The sequence below is a fragment of the Varroa destructor genome, unplaced genomic scaffold (genome assembly GCF_002443255.2).
Source record: "Varroa destructor unplaced genomic scaffold, Vdes_3.0 BEIS01000006.1, whole genome shotgun sequence".
Lineage (NCBI taxonomy): Eukaryota > Metazoa > Arthropoda > Arachnida > Mesostigmata > Varroidae > Varroa > Varroa destructor.
This window is the reverse complement of record NW_019211459.1, coordinates 17,404,392-17,425,977: the sequence shown is the minus strand read 5'-3', so window position 1 is coordinate 17,425,977 and position 21,586 is coordinate 17,404,392. Positions and strand designations below refer to the sequence as shown.

The 21,586-nt window shown below is 40.0% G+C and overlaps 2 protein-coding genes, 1 long non-coding RNA gene and 1 other non-coding gene across 12 annotated transcripts; 3 read left to right on the top strand and 1 right to left on the bottom strand.

Moving 5' to 3' along the window:
• Positions 1-125: 125 nt before the first annotated feature.
• Positions 126-6,455, top strand: LOC111253102 (NECAP-like protein CG9132). Of its 3 annotated transcripts, none has more exons than XM_086993431.1 (5): positions 126-278; positions 2,201-2,288; positions 2,743-2,842; positions 2,989-3,130; positions 3,535-6,455. In XM_086993431.1, the coding sequence occupies exons 1-5, from the start codon at positions 223-225 to the stop codon at positions 3,971-3,973; spliced, it is 825 nt and encodes a 274-aa protein (XP_086849557.1). In that variant the 5' UTR covers positions 126-222; the 3' UTR covers positions 3,974-6,455. The 3 variants fall into 3 exon arrangements, with proteins under 3 accessions (XP_086849557.1, XP_022667769.1, XP_086849558.1); XM_022812034.2 differs by having other exon boundaries at positions 151-1,181; XM_086993432.1 differs by lacking the exon at positions 126-278 and adding an exon at positions 1,261-1,555.
• LOC147754934 (uncharacterized) lies at positions 6,064-21,483 on the bottom strand. 2 transcript variants are annotated; one of them, XR_015330520.1, is made up of 3 exons: positions 20,070-21,483; positions 13,771-13,988; positions 6,064-13,176 (listed from the first exon to the last, which is right to left on the bottom strand). It is a non-coding gene; the product is annotated as an uncharacterized LOC147754934 (long non-coding RNA). The 2 variants fall into 2 exon arrangements; XR_015330519.1 differs by lacking the exon at positions 20,070-21,483 and having other exon boundaries at positions 13,771-15,454.
• Positions 6,900-6,971, top strand: TRNAD-GUC (transfer RNA aspartic acid (anticodon GUC)). The gene has a single exon. It is a non-coding gene; the product is annotated as a tRNA-Asp (tRNA).
• LOC111253397 (uncharacterized protein C08B11.9) lies at positions 7,590-11,773 on the top strand. 6 transcript variants are annotated; one of them, XM_022812721.2, is made up of 7 exons: positions 7,590-7,818; positions 9,565-9,686; positions 10,240-10,326; positions 10,498-10,557; positions 10,708-10,779; positions 10,992-11,075; positions 11,185-11,773. In XM_022812721.2, the coding sequence occupies exons 1-7, from the start codon at positions 7,815-7,817 to the stop codon at positions 11,374-11,376; spliced, it is 621 nt and encodes a 206-aa protein (XP_022668456.1). In that variant the 5' UTR covers positions 7,590-7,814; the 3' UTR covers positions 11,377-11,773. The 6 variants fall into 6 exon arrangements, with proteins under 6 accessions (XP_022668456.1, XP_086849563.1, XP_086849562.1 ...); XM_086993437.1 differs by lacking the exon at positions 7,590-7,818 and adding an exon at positions 8,035-8,342; XM_086993433.1 differs by lacking the exon at positions 7,590-7,818 and adding an exon at positions 8,407-9,247.
• Positions 21,484-21,586: the final 103 nt, after the last annotated feature.

The following is a 21,586-nucleotide window of genomic DNA, read 5'->3' as shown; positions in this document are numbered from 1 at the left end:
GCAGCCATTTCCATAACAGAAACAAAAGCGCATTATCGTCTGCACTAGACGACAGTATTATAGCCCTTTCCTTCGTTATCGACTTGTCGCAGCTACGGTTGCCGCTGTCTGTTGTTATTATTATGTTCGTTATTCCCGTTCTGTCATTCGTTGCGGACAGTAGCCAACTATCGGCTCTTTACACGACGACAACAGCGACTACTGCTACTCCTACTGCCATTGATGGCTCTACCGTTCCCTCGAAAGCGTTTGTGGAGCCAGAGTGGGAGCAGCTACGGGTAATACCGATAGAATTTACACCTTCCGGCTTGCTTTCTTTTCCGTGTGCCACCTATTGCGTTTGTTCTGTCGCGTTCTTCTTCTCAATCAGAGTCGCACTGAAAGACAGACAACTCAGGAAAACCCTTAAATGTTTCTGGAAGTGCGTGAGAGGTTCGTTGCAACGCTTGGTGGTCGGCTAGTAGTAACCAGACGACTTTGTTATACGGTTAGAAACTACATGGTTGTTACGGGCTGGATTGTCTCATCGTTGGCTAACTGGCAGACTAACTAAATAGTAACAAGGCAAAAATAAGGGGGAGCAGTGAACGATTTTCGGCTGCTTATACTTGCTTCCAGATCTCTGCCGTCTGTCGGCAACATTACAATCGGCTCATGGTCTAGCTGTTGGTGCGTGCTATGGATTTGTGAAGCTAACTGGCTCGAGTGATACATTACGTCGATTGAACACGACGATACAACGAACGACACGGCTATGGTCGTTAGCTAAAGATTTCACTCTAATTCCAAGTTCCTTCTCATGTAGCAATCGTTGAGATTGATTCAAGGTTGCAGTCGCGTTGTACGGTGGCATTGGGCTGAGTTCGACTGTGAGCGTAAGCGAGTAATCCAAGTTGTCAATAAGTTGCCCCCTGTGGTATTCCTAAGAAGAATAGTGGTTACATGTGGATATCGTTAGAAGCTGGTACAGGACGTGCAATTGTCAGTTGTTAATGAATCGCTTCTGAGCAATAGCAAACATAACAATTTGCTCTTGATCAATCATTCACGTCTACCCTACGTCAGAACACGAACAGACAGAGTACGAAATCGAAGCTCAAAAAAGTTATATGCGGGACAGCGGTAAAGACTCAGAATTCAATCGAGTATCATCCATTAAGCAGCGAGCAGTAAATACATAGGTGTGTAACAATGTAGATTCTAATGTAGAAAAAGAAAAACTACTCTAGATATATTACATATGGTATGACGGTAGTTATACTCCTTCCTTCATTTATTATAAGTGAACATTTCAGGATATCTAATAAGTTAAGATGAGAGATGAAAATAATAACCATAATAAAAGTTTAGCGAGTATCAACTGCAAGCATGGAATTGTTACACGCAGAAACATTTAGTGGCTTCATATAGTTTCTAAATGGGCTGGGACGCACTAGATGCCCGTTATGCATATACTGATAAGAAACTGCTTTTTAAGTTTCCCTCAAAGGATAATGCTATACATGAAAAACGTAAGACCTTGAAAGCATGACAGTAAAGGTAATGGGACCATTGGGTAAGTGATTCTGTTTTGATATATCGGCTTTCATTAAAAAGATTGCCTAGAATCGAAAGTAAATTTTACTTACTCTAACATTAATAATAGTAACTTTTAGAGAGACAAGTATATTTTCGTGTATTCCTTGTGTGCTTAGAAGTGTCGTTTGTGACTAGTACAACTGAACTTGATTCATTGAACTTATAGTGTTGGCCCCTGAGATTCTTATATAGAAACAATAAGGAGAAGCTAATGAAAATCCATCGATGTGAAATTACATTTAGTAAAAAAATAATCAACGATAATTAATATAATTCCATAAAAAAAGCAATCACAGAAGTAATATACGAAACTGTTCAGTAGCATACTTCGCTCTACACTGTTCGTCTGGTCATGGAACCATGGAGTGTATGCACATACAAAAACACCCTAGTACAATCGGCTCGAAGGCTTTTCTTTAACAACTTTAAACAGCGAAGCGAGCTTTAAAGAAGCGAGCTCAAAAATAAAAAGCCAACCTTATTGTTAGTATGAGTAGATCTTGATTTGGATTAACGTGTTCTCTAAAATAAGCATGTTGATCGTATAAGTCAATTACAAGTAGAATTTATGAAAAGGAAAAGCAATGAATGAACTAAAGTGGAGTGCTCCATTTGATTTCAGAATGGAAGACTACGAATCGGTGCTTTTGGTAAAAAACGAGGTATTTATCTACAAGATTCCTCCTCTAACAACAAATAAAGGCTATAAGGTAAGGCCATGTTTTGGAACCAGGGGTGCCATCGATTCAGACAGGTTGACTAAACTGTTTGTCCTCTTATAGTGGTTGATTGCCTTACTTCTTGACAAGATACCGGCTATTCAGTGGCACCTAACACTAAGTACCATTGAATAGTTGAAAGTTGATGGAAATACCGTTCAAGGCTAGAAACATATTCTTATATGGGGTTGTTTAACTGTTTTTTATGAGAATTCCTTTGAACAAGTTGATTTAATTTTGGATACATGTATTTCAAATAAGCGTGTTGCATTGATATGGCTATATTTTAGCAGTTGTTCGCAACAAAAAAATTCGTTAGCTCTGGAATCGCTAAAAGGTTAACGGTGTAGCGATCTCACAAGTCCACTATTTTACATTCGTAAAAGTAGCTCGATAAGCTGAATCGGGGTACCATAATCATTTATTTATTTCGTGTTTGACACAGGCATCGGATTGGCGTTTGGATCAGCCGGACTGGACGGGACGTCTGAAGCTTATTGCCAAGGGAACCGATTGTTGTCTTAAGCTTGAAGATAGGAGCACCGGTTGGTCACATTTGATTTTCTTTTTCTGAGCTAAATATCTCATTAAGAGAAAGTGCTTTGGATAATGTGCCCAGCCATTGTCTATTAAAAGAGAAATTTGGGAATATCATTCAGCATCTTGGATATATATTTGGACGTCTTTTCAGGCGAACTGTTTGCCAAATGTCCGATTGAAGAATATCCGGGAGTGGCGATCGAGACCGTAACGGATTCATCTCGTTACTTTGTTGTACGACTGAAGGACGATGATGGACGAACAGCATTTATTGGATTAGGTTTCGCTGACCGGTGAGCAAAAAGAGCTTTCTCTTGAAGTAAAATCACTTTACAAATCGGCATGTACTAAATATTCTTTTCTTAATTTTGATCTCAATAATGTCTATAGTGACAGAACTAGATAAAGCTGAGAATTTAAACAAGCCACTCCGTTCATAACTCTGATCTTCGCTGGTTCCAAGAAATATTTCCACGGAAAATGAAGTTTTCATCGTGTTAGAAATTGATTACACAATGAAGGCTGAAGGTAACCTAGAATTAAACCAGTATTATATATATATTTTTTTATTTATATCAACAAATAAATAGGACGGTTAGTGGATTCGCTAGTTTAATAATTGCGTCTCGGTTCATCTATTGCAATAAGTTTGCTGTAATCTCCCTGCACTAAATTATCTGTCATATTTTGTCTTTAGGAGCGACTCATTTGACTTGAATGTGGCCCTACAGGACCATTTTAAGTGGGTACACAAAAGCAAGGAAGAAGATGCTATCGCATCTCAAGACAACGGTGCCGCCGCGCCTGCACTTGATCTTGGCTTTAAAGAAGGTCAAACAATTAAAATCACCTGCAATTTCAGCAAGAAATCAGGCAGTGTCAGCAGCCGACCCCGCGGCGAACGTGCTACTGGAACCGGAACCGCCGGCATCTTGTTGCCACCTCCACCTAGTGGTATAAAACTTCCTGCACCAGGAGGGAAGAGCACGGCATCACCGGCGTTATCTGCTGGTACGATAGCATCTCCGCCTACGGCTGCGTCGAGTAATCTTCGTCCCGTACCTACAACTGCTCCAGCGACGACTAATATGACGGGTTCTACAACGAACGCCGGGGATAACTGGATTCAGTTCTAAATTAAATAAGACGAGATGACGTAAAGAATTTGATGTGACAGTCATTCAAAATCTTTTTTTTAGCACCTCTATCTAAAACATGCGCAATGAAGGAGGTGTTTTTTAAAGGTTATATATGCATAAGGATCAAAATTTATTTTATATACAAGAAAATATTGTCGTCCATGGCAACTGAGGCAGAAAAAAATGATTCATAGTTTACTGTGCGTCGGTGTCGACTGTAGAAGTACATCTGACAAAATAAGTGGTCATACTCACCAGGACCCATTGTTATAGGTGGTCATTAAATTGACATTGACTAGGTTGAGTACGATGGCAACGCTTTATGCTGCCCACGTTTGGTATGACATTTTCTTTCATTAACAACAATAACAGCTTATGGCAAGCGAAATAAAGTCCACAAAAAATAAATTCCAAAAAAAGTAAACGGCCTACAGAAATGAGGAAAGTTTTTGCTATAACGATAACAACAAAAAGAAGGATATGTTCAAACAGCGGTACAATGTCGAAAGTCAAGATATATTTTTTTCGCTGACAGTTGCAAGCACTTAGGTAAATCACTATTATTCAGTATTCATTCATAGTGTAAGAGTTATAGCGTGCGTTTTAATGCTCATACGTGACATCGCTTGTTGTAGAAAGATAATGCATGTTAGCTCTTCCATGTGTGCTTCTTTTCCACGTTTACAATATTTTTCAATTAATTATTCGGGACAGCCAACCGTATTTGTATAAAGCTACTAAAGCAACTGTTTTCGATTATTGGTTTCTTAAGATTTGCTACTTCAGCGTAACTATGGCCTTACTTCACTTTTATGTATTAGAATTTGATTATTTAACGTATGTCTTATATACCTACCTTGGTCATGAAAAAACGAGGTTCTTCATATCTATATAATCTGGAAGTCCAATGTAATAACTTGCTGCAGTAAACGCATCGAAAAGTCATTGAAAAAGTCAATTAAGCAATGGGGTGATTGATTCGACCAGCAGGTCATTTTCCGAGTGTGCAGATGGCCAGGAAAAGACGAGTTGAAGATAAACGCAGTCAAATGAGAAATAATGACGAGCGGAAAGAGAAGAAGTCTGCGTCAATACACACTTATCCTATCACAACTAATTGTACACGTATTTCTACAGCGCCGATGTAAGGTGTAGAACACCACCCGTAATAATATGCCCCTGTTTAAATAGACCCGTATCCAGTGAGAATAAGCAAGTACCGGTAGCTTGGAAATGAGAGCAAGTGATAACTCTTAGGTTTACGAAAAAGGGGAAGGTTGTCGACTGCAAGTCCATTTTAGCGTTCTTGTATTACTAACCGCCATATATATGGAGCTGAGACGAAAACTTATAGGTATTATGGTAACATTCGCCATTCGAGATAAGCAGTGCTCGCTCCTTTAGCGAAAGAATTAGTATTGAAAAACTTATTCTCCAGCTGGAGATACAGCCCACCCAATTCGTATTGATTCTGTCGTTATGCGCTTTCCCGGCATTCTTTATGTTCCGCAAACTATGTGCAATTTTGTATGACAAGACAGCAGGAATAATGCTTCAGTATTAATAGAATGTACTGGAAATATATATATATATATATATATGTACTTGTAGGTATAGTGATATATACCAGGCGATATAGTGTGAGCCAACCTTATAAGCATGTAAGCAGAAAGATCCTGTATTTTATCGTTACTTCATTAGTATCGTTGTAATTGATTTTGAATTAGTGCTCCGTTTATATACGCTGAAGTGTGATAGTGTGATATAGGACTATGAAAAAGATCTTAAGTTTTTAAGGGAATGTCAAACTTCACGACAAAAATTATAACGCTTAGCGCTATTGCGCATTTGTGGGCAGCGCGTGAGAGAATGCTACAAGACACGTAGGCTGTTGCATAACAAAACGTATAACTTAAGATTCTAGTGAGTTGCAATTGCAATTAATGCATATATTAGAGTAATATTAAGTGACTGATATAGCTTAACTTACTTGTGCAAACAAAAAATATAGTTTATAGTATTAACATCACTGTAAATGGCAGTATATGGATTACTGATACCAATGGCTCAATCAACGAAACGTAGAATAATAATCGTACATTTATTATGATTACTGGTTAAGACTGATTTCCAGCGAAAAAAGGCTGTTTGGCTAGTATATTATCGTTGGGTCAATAATGTAACGCATATATCTATATATATTTGTTCTGATTTAGTGACGGACTATTCAATCCTCCGCAATGAATCTTCCGATGAAAGGCAACTGCAAATGAGCATCAGCAAACGAACAGCAGGTTGATTATTTTTATTCAAGTTAGTACATCAGTAGTGACTTAAGGATAAAACAGTCGAACACCATAAAATAACCAAGAACGCCAACGAAGAAAACGAGAAACTGGAGACGAAAAAGAGGTGACTATAATAACAACAATATTAATAAAAAATAAAATAGCATAATAAAATGCTACGGTAAACATGATATATTATTGTATTTATTGTCGCGACGTTTCTTCCAGCTAACCCATACTTATTACTAGCGAGTGTCAGGTTTATTTTCCTGGGTTTACTTTTTAAGTGGCTGGTGTAATTGTATAATAAATGTATCCTATAATTATTGTACAAGTTGAATGATTAAAACATACTTCTTTGCTTTGAAAAACTGGAGATATTTTTAAATAAATTAAAATTGACGTAACCGGAAAAACGCGTACTTTCAAACGCCACGTTTATGGGCTAAGATAATTATCAATAATGAACATTAGACACGTTCTTCTATTTTAATAGTGTTGAAAAAAATCGGTGAGTCTTATCTTTAGGTGCAAACACTTTTCGTTGGCGAAGTAACTCCTAAGGGCTTCCGTACCGGACATAAAACACGACTTCTGTTTGCTTCATTCGGTTTTCTGATCGTAAATTGCCGTGTTCCTCGTTAGTATAGTGGTCAGTATCCCCGCCTGTCACGCGGGAGACCGGGGTTCGATTCCCCGACGGGGAGGTAGTTTTTTAATGATACAAAAAATTGTGAAAGACTGACGCGTTTTTTTTTTTTTTTTTTTATAGAAGGCTTAGGATGACGTACGTTTAATATGATATTAGTGCTGTTTATTAATAAACACGTGGCATTTTGCAGCAATGGCTCTCTAAGCCGACAGTCTCCAGCCAGTAGTGTCTCTGACAACATAAATTACTATTATGATGAAAATTTCAGGCCAACTTTTTCCTTTTTTACTGGCAAACTAAGCAAAGTAATACCTGTTTATAGTTTTATTTTGCGTAGAAAAGAGAAGATTCATACCATGACAATGTCCCTTTGAAATATTTAATGGCAGAGGCTATAGAAGTGTAACAAAATTTGACATCGAGCCATCCTTCTCCACGCCACACTTCTAAAGAACGTAGCAAAACTGACATCATCTACAATATTTACACTGCTCCACCCGCATACCTTACATTACAGCTCATAAATGTGCTAGTACACTAAACAATCGTAATGTACTCTACAAATAGCATTTATTGAAAATAAATACACCCTTCACTATATGATGATGGAAGCTCCCCGCAGCAGAATGAATCTGACGTTTCTTCCGCGGCTATACACAGAGAGCAGAAGTCAAAATTGTAAACAGACAGTTCACAATGGCGGCCCTCAACGAATATTTAAGTCCGATATCAGCCTCTTGTGACCGAACGAAGCGGGTCGCAAAGAGAACTTTATGTAACTGTTAACTCAATGTAAAATTGAATATTATTTTTTCCGGTGATTTAAAATCTTGAATAGAATTAAAAATCGTATTTACGCGAAAAATACTGTTAATTATTAGAACTCCTTGTCGATATAATGGGTAAGTTGTGTAGACTGTAATTAAATAGATGTTTTTTAGTTTTACGGCTCGTACTGCCTTTAGGCATCATTTCAGGTGGCTGGTTTCCAGTGAGGAATCAAACTAGTACCACTTCAGGTACTTTTAAGCCTAGTAGTCGAATTCGAACGCGTATTACGACGATAATTTAGTAAGCGCGTAAAAAAGCCCGAGCATATATCTACCAAAAAAATAGTGCTTAGGTCGATTCTTGAAACGGCAGCTTACCAACGATGTCAGCGGTCACACAAGCAATTTTCGCATGCGGTCTCAACTACTAACCGTTCCTTCTGGGTTCTAGTAGACCATCGACCGACGCCCATTGACCGGTTATCTTATAGTTCGTCTTGCTTTTGCTAGAACTGAAGCTGTTTAAGTGCCAATTTCAGCGAATTCGTTTCAATGATTAGGGCATGGTAATCAGAAAAGAAAGTGAAAGTGTTTTTTCCAGTTTGAGAATGACATTAATTGTTTCTACTATAAAGGACATCTGTGTAAGATAAACAGTATGTACCACTAGTGGCGAACGAAGGATAAACCATATTACAATTCGGGAAGAGGTTGCCTGAACGATTACACGTGAAGCTGTATAGCAGTGATATAGTTGCAATCTTTTATGTCATTATCAATCAGTCATAAAATGATTCTCAGTGATACGATAATTAGACTGAGAAACGTCCTGGGGTTGGCAAAAACTCGAGTATGGACAACTTCCACATTTTTTTTAGGAGAGGGGTAATGCTGTTAGTGCAAAAAAAAAATGGGCCCACAGAGCAGAATCTACCCAGTGCAGACGGGTGGGCTTTATTCCACCGAGGTCACCACCCACTAAATAAACTTAGTAATATGTAACTGAGACAGCTGAACTGAATAAGGCGCATTTAAAAGGTCATGTAACATCACTGAAATTTACCTGAACACTTGAAATATACGCAAGCAATGAAAAGTTGCCGAACTGAGTACAGAACCGCTTTACGCAAGCAATGACTATATGTAGCCAAAATAAAGAACAGTGATTTCTGGGAGATCTGTAACAAATATACTGATTTATCTTACTGAGTTACCTTGGCAGTCTTAGAACTAGGACACTTTTAAACGTAATAAATTCAAATGTCGGGTCATATGACTCAGCATTATAATTATTATAATTTCTTTTCTGTTTGAGAAAATAAAAAGGGCATTTATAGTTCATTGATAACCTAAAGTAGGCAAAATGTTTTGATTGAGGACCTTTACGAGACGTCCTTGATTCAGGCTGTTAAATTTATCGAACTGTAGGTTCTTTCCTGCTGTATAAAATCATATTATACATATATATATGAAAGCGGAACTTCCATGGAACGTTCATGTGGACGCAAGTATCTACACACACAAAGTAAATACGAGGAAAGCATTAACTGTGCACGGCAAGGTAGCTAGAATACGCAAAATTAGATAGTGGTATCAGTTAAAATCAGCAGTTAAAAAATCAGTTAAAAAAAAATGATTTGATGTTTATAGTAGAGCCATTTTGCCCACGTGGTTAGTTAACTACTGTGTCTTTACATGCTTCAAGATTTTGATTATTTATTTCTTATTTAATGTGTACTTAAGTATAGACGTTCAAATTAATAACGGCACACTTTCTTTTTATTGCTCACACCTGGATATAAACAATCCCCTTTTCAATCAATGATATTAACGAATTTTAAGATGTTTATTATTATTTGTAATTTATACAAATTACAGAAGTCGATGGGCATAGTAAGAACAATATCCGTCTATTGGAAATTTCTCCAAACGCTCCACACGGGCCGCCCTCAAAAATGCCACGTGAAGACGTGGTAGCACTCGCTCAACAGTTACATGAGGTTTGTTGATCATGCGAAAATCCATTAAATGGTGCGAACATATAGTTCGGCATTCCATGACTGAGCTTTTAAGAGTAAGCTACGGTGATACAAAGAAAAAAAACAACTTGAATCTGTAGTAGAACGGCGTGGCCAGTCCTCTACAAGTTTTTGCGAACAGTATGACGTAAAATTTATCATAATAGACCGCGTGGCTAATGTAAAACTCGTGTGTATTTATTTGCCAATTTAGAGGCTCTATCGATGGGCACAGCTATCTGCCAATAAAAGAAAGTTAATTAAAGATCGAAGACCTGATAAAATTAGCAACTGTCTCATAAAATGTAGTCTTTTTAAATCCGTTTCATTGTTGTCATTTCACTGTCCGCAGTTGGATAGTTTTATTCAAATTTGATCCGCGATAACTCATTTTGTTTCTCATGTTATTCGATGCTTCCGATCAGAGTTCTACGATTATTTTTGGGTATATGTGAATATGTATTAATTGAAAGGTGATGCATGTAACTTACTTGAGTATGGTAATAAGTTTCGCATGATACGTGCTTACTTACAGGCAAACAACTTTGTTCAAGCTAATGCATGCAACAAATTGAAACCTATTGTAGACCAGATGAAATTTCTTCGGCAGCAAGCGATTTCGGTAAGCAGTGCTTTGAGTGTTTCTCTAAGTTTGCGGTATCTCTAAACGCATAATTTTGTGTCATCAATTTTAATGCCTATTAAACAAGGAGGTTCGTGGCGTAATAGATGGTTATATCATTTAATTTCTGTATATGAAGGTATTAATGAAGTCTTCGAAAATTGTCAATAGGTTCTGGAATCGGCTCAACGAGATCAGAAACTGCATGAAGTCCAATGTAGCTTTCGAAAGGTAATGATAAGAGATTGAGCATAGGGTCGATTACACACAGCGTAAATACTTGCATATTCTTTCTCAAGTAGTCGTAGCTTATAAAATAACATTATAAGTTTTATATATATATAAGTGAATCTGGAACATTAAGATTTGTTTTATTTCCAGGCACCGGGCCAAATTTATCATTTATATGAAAAATCAACAGGAAAACAGTACTTCTCAATGCTTAGCCCACAGGTAAATGATGCCTAAAAAAACAGCTAGACCTCAATGCTCTTTGCTTGCTCTCATTATGGACATGACATAGCATTCATCTGAACCCACTTATTTTATTGTAAATGGTTGCAGCATTGACTGTTGGCGGGGGCTGTAACAATTAAGTGTAGAAATGGTTATGTAATTAATTCTCCTGTATTCGTTCTGCTTTGGCATGTCGAGCCGCTTCGCAGGAATGGGGTAGCCAGGCTCCAGACCAGAAGCACATCGGCTCTTTTCGCCTAGAAGCTGACCAATCTTGGACCCCTGAGTATGAGGTAGAGAAAGGCTCGGTGATTTATAAATACTCAATCCTTTAGATTAATTTGTTGGTGATACCTAATATTGGGTGCAATATAGTTGGTACATCTGCGTTCCCCTTGACAGATTACCCGCCGGGATCAAGATATTTTGACGTTACGCAATCTCATGGCGGCCGGGCAAGCAGCGACTTCGACTGGTGCTGGTAGCCTATGTCTACAACAAGGCAGTCCACATTTATCACTTCCCGCCTCGGCATTCGTCTCGATGATGGACGCGAACTCATGGAACTCTACATCAAAAGTCGAAAGCGGCTAAGCGAAAGAAATCACCTCGCTTCCTGGACATTTTTTCATTTCTCTAGATTCACAAAATTCAGAAGATGAGACTGACCTAGCCAACTTTAATTAACGACAGGCATATTTTCCAGTCTAGTGTAGTGAACATAAAGGCTAGAAAGAAAAATGAGTTAAGCTTATTCTTTTCTTACAAGTTATCGCCTTATTAGCTGCCAGCCCAGTGTATAAATCGTATCTATAGAACATTTACAACAAGTGCAATGCCTGAAAGCAGCAAATATGGTACGTACATGAGAAACAACCACTCAGTAAGCAGCTCGGCGCAATAAGGAGCATCCGAGCACAGAGAACTCAGTAAGTACATTTTGTTTTGTTGTGTACCGAAGAGAACAATAAAAAACTGTTGTTGTTAATAATATTCTCTCTATTTCTTCGAGGAAACAGTGGTGCGACTAGGATCTACTCATGGAAGCCTTTGGGTGTAATAGTTAAACTAGACAATTTCGATATATTCGTGCCTCCTTCAATATCACAAGAATAAACATGATCTGGGTGACGGCTGATGGCTGGGTGACAACTAGATTTGGACGGAAAGCGCCTAAAATTATACGGCAGTAAAATCGAAATTTTCATAGACTATTAAGGCGGACTAGATATTTTGCCGAGATTTCATTTGCAGTAAAGTTTTATTTATTTACGTGGAGTGCTTTACAAAGTTGCGACGCACAATTCGTTGAAGATAAGATCTGATTAATTGAGTGAAACTGATCTTACTGATCGTGTATTACTTTGAAGACTGCTTTTAATGTGGCAAGGATCTGTGAAGCATCCCCTAGTTTCTTACTGTTACTCGTACTTTTACGCTTCCACTAGAATTTTAATGTTTTTGAAATCTTAATACCAAATAATTTGCCAAGGAGAATACGAGGATCTTTGTCGCTTTTTTGCCGAAGATGAGCTGCCCTGTCAGCAGCCGCTTACTATCCAAATAAGGACTTTGGAACACGTTACGGTTCTAGCCGGATCTGTCTCGTTCTCGTCGATAAGCTTTACTGCCTGATAGTTGCTTAGGCAGTCGCAGATGCATCATTTAGTTCGTTCAGAAGTTCAGACGCGGCAATTGTGCTCCACGAGCAGTGCACCCTATCGTCTTTTCCGATACGCGCATACCGCTCACTACATCTAGGTTTGTAATATGGCCAATATAAACATCTAGACTCAGCTTTTGTTGTCTGTATACACTGTCGTTCAATTGCCCTGAACTTTATTATCATAACTGTGAAAAATTTCAGCAAATTCCACCTACACCTATTATATATGTTTCTTGTTGCGTACTGTTCATATACGGCAGTATATGTTTACTGATTACTAAATCTGTTATGGTTGAAAATTTTCATGGTACGGAACACCTTCATTGCATGCAGTGGTAGAAAAAATCTAGCCCTATGTCTATCAAAATCTATGTCTGACGAGTAGTTGTGGCTTTTACGGCAGGTGTAATGATACCGCGGGTCATTATAGAATTGGCAATAGCCATTTAACTTGTTTACACTGACCCCTTTACAACGCGTATCTTCTTAAAGCCTATTATTTTTATAACAATTTCATTTTTCAGTCTACCCTGTCATTAACATTCGCCGTGTAGAACCTTTGCATTTTTTTAGTTAGTGTTACATGTTTCCTGTAAACATAGCTTGAGTTTTTTTTTCTAAAACTTCTAATCCATATTCTATCTGAGTGCCCCTTTTTTCAATCCGTCATTCATTGTCTCCTTGGATTTCTCGGAATCTCCCTCTGCTAGGTTTCAAACCTGGTTCACCTTCCATACAAGTCGGATACAAATGTTAGCGAGATACGTGCTATAGCATTACATGCACTACGACATGAATGATGATAAAGTCCACTCTTATTATAAATTCACATATCCTAATACTTGTTTGGCATTACTCCAAGTGATATATATACATATGAGATTTGTCGGCAAAAATGTCTCTTTAGTTGATGTGGTCTGAGGAATTTCCCCTAAGCGGTCATTGATCCATGCATCCAATAGAGGGGACAATTCAATTGCACTGAAGACAAATTCCGCCAAACCAAGATATTTCCCGGATTGCTAAGGGTAGCACGCGTGGCGTCGCACATACCGCAATTATAGTCACTAGCTATTTCGTTGTGTTGGTTTAATTACTTGGTAGGTGTACAAGATAATGGCATGATCGAAATCATAAGCTGAGTTATGCTTGTTGAAACGTGGTAGTGCCCTTACGCTGTCGTAAGTAGAACCAAACATATCTCTAAAACTCGACTATCGCTACTTCGGTTTCAGAACTAATCAAATCGTAATGATCCTTTAAGGCGCTCTAGGCAATTTTCAAATCAGAACACCTGATGGCGGCGGAAAATAGTTACTTACATGAAAATTCGCTGCAAACAGGCAAAGCACCAGCACTATCACCCCGACGTTAAGAAGAGAACTCCTTTCATCGACAGCTGGGATATTTCTCCTTCTTTTCACGTTCAGCAGTCGAGATCCACACAAATAAAACACCAGCCGACGTGTTTACCATACGCCGTCGACTTGACGGATATTCCATTTTTACTTTTGGGGTAAGCGAAAGCCGTAGTAGTTTTCTACCGATAAGGAACAGAGGGGCGCAAACATCAAACGAATTGCTTTCAATTTTTATTTGACACTTTCGTCTGGGGTCCTGCTACCATCAGCAGTTAGTGTGTTGTCTATACTTTAAGTAAAAAGCGATTGATTAGAACTTTGTCAATTAATTAATGTGGTAGATGTGCCTACAATAACATATAGTATAGCCATAAAGAAAGGTGGTAAGCGAGCAAAACCATTGGTAGACAAAGAACTTTGTTTAAGCAGTCGGTGCAAGGATTTGTGAGTCTTATTCAAACTCCAATTAGAAATTCTAGCATCGTTTAAACTTTCCTGTTTTTTTTTGCCTTATTAAGGAAATTATGACCGCTTCAAGGTTCCATTGTTTAGTTCACAATAGGCATTAACCGTTTCCTAACATGAGATAGAAAAAAAAAAAAAACGACAGCGAAGTACATAACAAAGCCATGCCAGCAACAAAGAGTTTTTTTTATCGTCGCAATTATTCGCGATTGCCGTTGCTCCTCTTCACCCACTTTTCTATTATGACTCGGCCTGTGCAAACATAAAATCTATCGGGTCATTAGGAAACGCTTAATTGTGGGTTCAGCCTAACGTCTAACCTATAGTTAATGGTGCGAAAACGTTCCACTAATATAAACCAGGAATAACATATATTCTGCGGAATTTTCTAGTATATGTTAAGGATCGCACAATTTTCGGCCTGATAAAAAAAAATAAACATATTTCGATTCTCGTTTTGCAATAACATTGCTCAGCAAAATAGTATTTTTTCAAAGTCTGTTTGGTGGAATACTTCGTTGCTCTTGGACCTGTTGATTTTTTGCAGAAAGCCGCTACTAATGTCTCTAAAAATGGTGAAATATGAATTATATCTAAGTTAATATATAACCCTTTAATACATAAGTTTTATATATGAGTTAATATATAAGTTTTCGTCGGCAGTCTGACGTTGTTGGAAGAAATCCAAAATCTTGTGGGCGTACAGCTTGTTGACGGTGAAAGAAGTTGGGATCCTTTTGTTGGGCCAGAGGTGTCGATAACGATGATTCTAAACGAACAACTCCCTACAAATATGATTTTTTATAGCTAGAAAATTGCCATTGACGTCATCTTCAAAAGGAATATACCAATATAGTTTTCATTCGCTATATATATATATAAATCGATAGCTTCTCGCGAAGGTATTTTGCCAACGATTTCAATGTAGCGTTTCCAAGCAAGATCGGGCGTTTTCATCACCCGAAAGGCGTTCTTCTTCCGGTAAACATTTTCTCGAAATTCGAAGTCAAAACGTTTAATGTTCACATTCAGACAGGGCCGCTTACGTATAACAACGGTACTCCGTTTTACGTTACTTCCATTCACGTAATCACGACTCTGTTTATTGTCAGTAATAAACTACAGCTGTAAACTGTCACAGTTACTATTTATGTTTGTATTTACTTGTTTTTTAAACTTAATCTTACCAAAATTTCCGCTATTGTCAAAAAGTTCTTCTCTTCATTTGTCTTCCACGAACCAGTCAAAAACACGCAATAGCGTATTAAATGAACACGCTGACCTTAGTGAGGTGTTCAGTTCAATTCCTCACGATGGAATAGAGGTCGATCCAATCGACACCTCAAACGATACTTCATTGTGCACATGGGTCCTTCAATAAGCGCGGGTTTGTCAGCTAATACCATTATCGAAGCTTCAATTGAACTGAACAGAGTACATCATCAAACTGCCAAGATCATCGGACCTTATAATAGTTATCGGAGCAAGGATAACTGCGATCCTCTATTGTTGACGGCATACATTGCTAATTATAACCAAAAACATTGGAAATATTAATATAAACAACAATAATAATAGTTTCAGTGCTTGTTGTTTATTGAATATTAATTCGCGTTTCATTCTGACCTTCGGTCGTGATGTGCTATAGTACACCGATAGCTAATATAGTGTTTGTCGGAACCCTATTATAAGGCTAGTTCTCGTTGTATACTGGTACTTTTTTTGGTGCAAAGTGCCATTATAAAGCGCTATGCTCGTTCTTCATTGCCGAACAACCATGACCAAGCGAAACGATCCACGTTGGCGAGACAATATAGCCATGGTTCTATAGAAGTGGTTGCAGTTAAGCTACGAAGGCGGTCAGGGCTAAATGTCAGCGCTCGGCCACTTACCATGCGACTAGCGCCACTACCGGTAGCACATTGGTCTGCTCGGTTACTTAGCTGCTGTTTGGTCTGCCAGCATCGCCGCCGTCCGTGCCACATTTCTTGCCTCGTACTAACGGACAAATCTTAATTATTTTAACAATGTAAAACCTGGGACATAAAACCAAGTCAAACTAGTCATTATTATAGTGGTGTGAACGGCTCCGATCGCGTTGCAAATTCAACCTTCACGCTACTGCTGGCGTCCGAAATCTTTGTTCTACCTGTCTTCGCCGAAAAATCATCTTAGTAACACAAGTAATGAACAGATGGATTGGCTGATGAGTGATGTTGTCATGAAGAACTTGAACAGATTAACGATTAACTATGTATTTATATCAGTACTACAGTGAATGGTACGAACGTAAATGTATTGACGTATAGAACATCCTGTTCAAGAAGGGCACATTTACCCTGGCGCTAAATTTATAGTCGCACTGCTTCCATCGTTGACGATATGGCCGAAGAACGGCTCGAAAGGATTAGGAGAGCACGAGATGAGAGGTCATGATATGAGGATTTGAATGATAACTTCATTGCAAACAGCACGATCTGTTAACAGAGCCGATGCCGACCTCGTTACTGGCTATCGCTGTAGTCGCGGGTTGCGTCAGCGTTTTGTTAGAGAACCTGAAACATTATCTTTCAGCAGAAATAACAGGCATCGAACCTTGGTGGTGGTAAACTTCCCATCGGTGTTGTTATAAAACGAGAAGTCCTCATGATAGTTCAGCGGTAATTTGTCTGCTTGTGAATGTTAGAAACATATATGCGATAGCGGATGTAAATACGATGTTGTTGCTGAAGGAGAAAGGCGCGGGGGTGCTATAGCAATTATGACTAACATCTCAGTGTAACGGCTTTGAAGGCAACACCCGAGGCGTTTAGCTATTATGGTGAAGCAGATAGAAAACACGCTCTGAATGAACCTAATCTTAGAAATGAATGAACTTAGAAATGAATTAGCGCAGAATTATTGAGGTATATAAGTTAACGTATTATTAGTTTTGAGCACATGGAGACCTTATGCAGTGTTGCGAAACAACAATCGAGAGACTGGTTATTCTGCTGTCTAATTTCCTATAATGGCGTCCGAAATATTTTGTTCCCATTATTGCTATAGGATCCAGATCCGCTACAAAGCTATCTATTGTTTAACTATAGACAGACAGCGAGCGGTTCGACTCTGCAGATTGGTGCAAAATTGCCTGGACGTTCGCTTTCGCATAATTTGTTTCAGATAATAAATCGCTAAATTAAAACTAACTTCTTTGATACGTTCATTGTGTAAAAGAAGCAAGCTAAATCAGGAAATAGCTAGGATATACGTTTTCAATATACGTCAAGGTAAGAGTACATAAGAATCGCGCGAGCGTACTTTAGCGTTGTGAGACGGAGCATACTCAAAGGTCCATCGACTTCGGAATAACTCTGAACAATTTCCGAAGAGAAGCTTATTTCTAAAAACTAAAGGCAAGACTACAACGTATTTGCAACAGGATAAGCTTGCTACGTTTCTGTCATTATAAGGTATGCAGCGGTCGATTGTACAGGCCCGATATAGGGCCATAAGACCCCTAAGTTCCTTCAACTAAGTTTGCCAACTTTGAGGTCACAATAAAATATAATAGCACTGTTATAGGTCGATTCTCCTCGAGGAGACAAGAATTCTAATCCAGCCTACTTGGATGAAGTGAGTTTTTTTACTCTAATTCGACCGGCTCATAGCAGATTACGCTATACAAAATAATATCACCTAAAAATACAGCTCATCATGGCGCTTTACCCTCTCTTTCAAATTTACAATGATATCTGACGCCAAAGGTACGACCTCCTATGCTTAAAATATTAGGGGCTAAGGAGATCTTCTTATCGACATCTGTAAAACCTTTTGGTTCATCGAATCTATTCTCGGGGTACGTTGGAAGTGCGGACGTTGATCCGTTTCAATCTATTGCCATCCATTTAAGACTTATGTTATCCGTTTCAACGTAACTCGGCTCTCATCCCATGGGACAAAAGTCAACTTCTCCATACAATTTCGGCTAAACATAAACAAATTTACTTTTTCATTGGTTCACGTTCATACCAAGCCTTTCCTTTATAGACCGACTACAATATAATAGAAATAAATTCATTCTCCTTTAATTCTGTATAAACCGCGACCCCAGAACGCACCCAGAATCACGATGCCATAGATTTCTTAGAACCTAAAATGGCAACCTTTTGTAAAAGTGCTGAAGTTCTTACCGGCCAACGCAGAGTAGCAATTTGCAGTTCACTGAGCTACCAGCGTTATAAACCAGCATGACACGTAACCTTCTACGGGCGCGAATGCATCACATGACCTCAGAGAACGCACAACGAAATTATCGATACGTCTCTGCTAGGTTGTCTTTATTAGAGCTGTTCCAGCTACTGCTGAGACTGCCACCGTACTGCGTTGGTTCCTGTTTCTCGTTTTGGAGGAGTGGCGATACCTTCTCGTTGTGTCAGACGCCCGTTTCCCTATAGTTTGTTGTTGCTGTTTCTACCAATAGCGGTTCCCGGTTTCGATAGCGAAGGTCGTCAACGTCTCTTCCTACATAGTGAAAATCAAATGCGTTATTATAATAAGTTGTCGCCAGCCATGATGTCTTAGTATCTTCACACATTTACTGTTCTACGGATCGGGTTTGCGGATACAAAATCCGTCTACGGCTGGGTACACGCTGTTGGTTTCTGATGGCGGTGCCGTTGCTTGGCAGAACTATGAGAAATGAAATCATTCTAAGATACAGCGAGCTTCAATGCAATTAGAACGACAGTCGTGCTACGCGCTTCGAAAATTAACTAGCGTCGTCGGGCGATCGCGGCCATTGGCCAATTAACAGCAGAAATCAGATCAAGTCTTCGGGCCAGGTTTTTGTCTAGACGAAGACTCGACTTGCTGGTTGCTTGGTTGGTTTTCGTTTGGTGCTGTCCTAGGCCCGGGATTATTTTGCCTGGGTTTGATCCTGCCGCTGCCGCTGCTGCTACTGCTGCTCGTTCAAGGCGTCAGGATGCTTCGAAAGGACTCTGGTGTTCCAGCTCAGATAGACCCCATGGAGGGATCCGTTGAGCCACTGCGAAAGAAGACGCAGCAACGGAGAGGCTTCTTGCTTTTCTGATTTCTTTACGATTTTCTTTTTTTTTTCGACTTCGTTCAGTGCGATGCTTGGCGGCGCAGTACGCAGAGTGACTGCACGATGGGCGCCATATTTAATGCATACAAATAAAGCTGACACGCGAGGGCTCGAAGGCGTTTGATTTACAAAGAGAAAGCCTTTTGCAAGAAGCCCTTTTTATTACAGAAGTGTAGTAGAATCAACCACCGTCACCGCCGCTGCTGCTGACCCTAACAAACAAGCCACGCTTAGCAACGGTGGTAAAAATTCGAAAGCCAGCTGTGCACCGGCGCCCCTCATCAAAGGTGACGCTGCAAACACCCCTGGCCCCTAAGATAGCATTAAGCAAATGTCCTTATCTATAACGTAATCATGCTTTCTCTAACTAATTTCATGTAGTAGTACATCTTTAAACAGTAACTGCTGTAACTAGAAGAAATTTTAACTTTTTACTGGCCCCCCACCGCCGATCAAGTTTCTATCAATTACTTTCCGACTTTTTGAAACTTCAGCTGAATTTTTCTCGTTTACACATTATTGTTTACAATATAATGCCTACCCTATTTTGAGTAAATAACATTTTTGCGTCCTATATTTCTATCGCACACCGCCGTACGGAAAAACGTTCGTGTGCAACATTCGTCTGTATGCAATTTCGGTATTCTCGACAGCTGAATTCTGACTTTTCAGCGTCCTACATCAGCTCTATCGAACCACTGCTTACCAGGCCGAAACCCGCCATACGGGTTTTACTGCGCGAAGAAGCTCGTGCGACGTTGAAAAATTGTCTGAAAATTACCATGTTGATATCGAAATCGAAGAGACGACCACGTCTTTTACCACGTCCGCTTCGTTGGTTAGTCAATCTGCCCGCTGGCTATCTGTCGACCCAAGCTAAGCTATGCGATGCTATACGAGGCTACACATACAATCGCTACGACCGAAGTCGATAACGCTGCAACGCCAGCCTCGCTATTACATATTACCGCACCCATACGTCATCACCGCCAACGAAGGAGTATCCGAGATCCAAAAGAACTAATGCGATCCCGCCAATGTAGCTAACAGCCGGCTGAGCACGCAACTGGGAGACCAGCCAGTTAGTCCACTAGCCGGTCACACAACTACATTGCGAACTGCCGTAACAGCGCTAATAGCAGAGGCAACAGTAACTGTCGCAACACTGTTGGCCTAGCTAGAAGTTACTAGGACCGGTGATGAAAATGCGTTTATTCGTCATGACTGACTATTAACCGCTGACCTCAAGGACATGACATTCATGCAATAGACTCAAATAGCGTATATTGAAATTCGGTTACGATTGTTCGTCTTCCTGAGACCAAGAGGTCACTATTTGTAGGGGAGATTTTGGGTACCAATGTGCTGCTCCCGTAATCGAATGCAGTACTCGATAGCGGGCGGTAACTGTAGACTCATGCTTCACCCTCGCCCTTATCGGCTTCGTCAGACGAAAGATAGTCAGGAAACAGCCGAATAAACGCTTTTATGAACATCGTTTCGGCAGACTTCAGTAAAGAAGGCGTCTGTCTCTCGTCTTTGTCGATGTCATTTGCCGTTGTTGTGATTGTAGGGCTGCAGCAGGAAAAGGCTGATGTGAGTTCAACTGGGTGAACGCCGCAAAAGCGACAACAGTGGCTCTTAGTGGCAGCAAAGAAGTAACAGCTCGGCTCCTGGCAGAGAGGTGCTGCCTTCGCCAACTAACCAGCCATCCAGGCTGGCGATTGTGCCAGCTTTAAACAACAGTGGCACTTGACTTCAGCTTGAGTGCTCTTGCAGCAGCAAAAGGCAGCTTCACGGCGCATATAGTGCTGCACATACACACGGAGACTCACACACGCACGCAAAACACTCGCCGCGGCCGCTCAGATCCGACATTCATCGTCAGACGTATCGCCTTGTAGATCCACCAGCACCCGGTCATACTCGCGGCACTCCACAGACACATATACGGACAGACAGACAGACGGACACACACTGCCGAAGCCTGAACACTCCCGCCGCCATCGCGGCCGTCGCATCAGCTGCTTCGGCTACACTTCTTGACGGCAGTCCACAGCGCCACGGTGAACACTCACGATCCCAACAGCTGCAATGGCAGCCGCCTTTTCGTAGTCGGCAACGCAAGACTGCTACCGCATCGTCACCGTGATAATCAAAGGCATACCACCGCTACCATTCGTAGGCAAGGCGATGCCGCCGTCACCAGATCGGCCGCCGTCG

Bases quoted from the DNA above. Each gene is read 5' to 3' on its own strand.
- LOC111253102 (XM_086993431.1), top strand. From the start codon at position 223: ATGGCTCTACCGTTCCCTCGAAAGCGTTTGTGGAGCCAGAGTGGGAGC. The intron at 2,289-2,742 runs GTAAGGCCATGT...TGTTTGACACAG, and splicing joins CAACAAATAAAGGCTATAAG to GCATCGGATTGGCGTTTGGA. The intron at 3,131-3,534 runs GTGAGCAAAAAG...TTTTGTCTTTAG, and splicing joins GGATTAGGTTTCGCTGACCG to GAGCGACTCATTTGACTTGA.
- LOC111253397 (XM_086993433.1), top strand. From the start codon at position 9,172: ATGGAACGTTCATGTGGACGCAAGTATCTACACACACAAAGTAAATAC. The intron at 9,248-9,564 runs GTAGCTAGAATA...TACAAATTACAG, and splicing joins CATTAACTGTGCACGGCAAG to AAGTCGATGGGCATAGTAAG. The intron at 10,780-10,991 runs GTAAATGATGCC...GCCGCTTCGCAG, and splicing joins TCTCAATGCTTAGCCCACAG to GAATGGGGTAGCCAGGCTCC.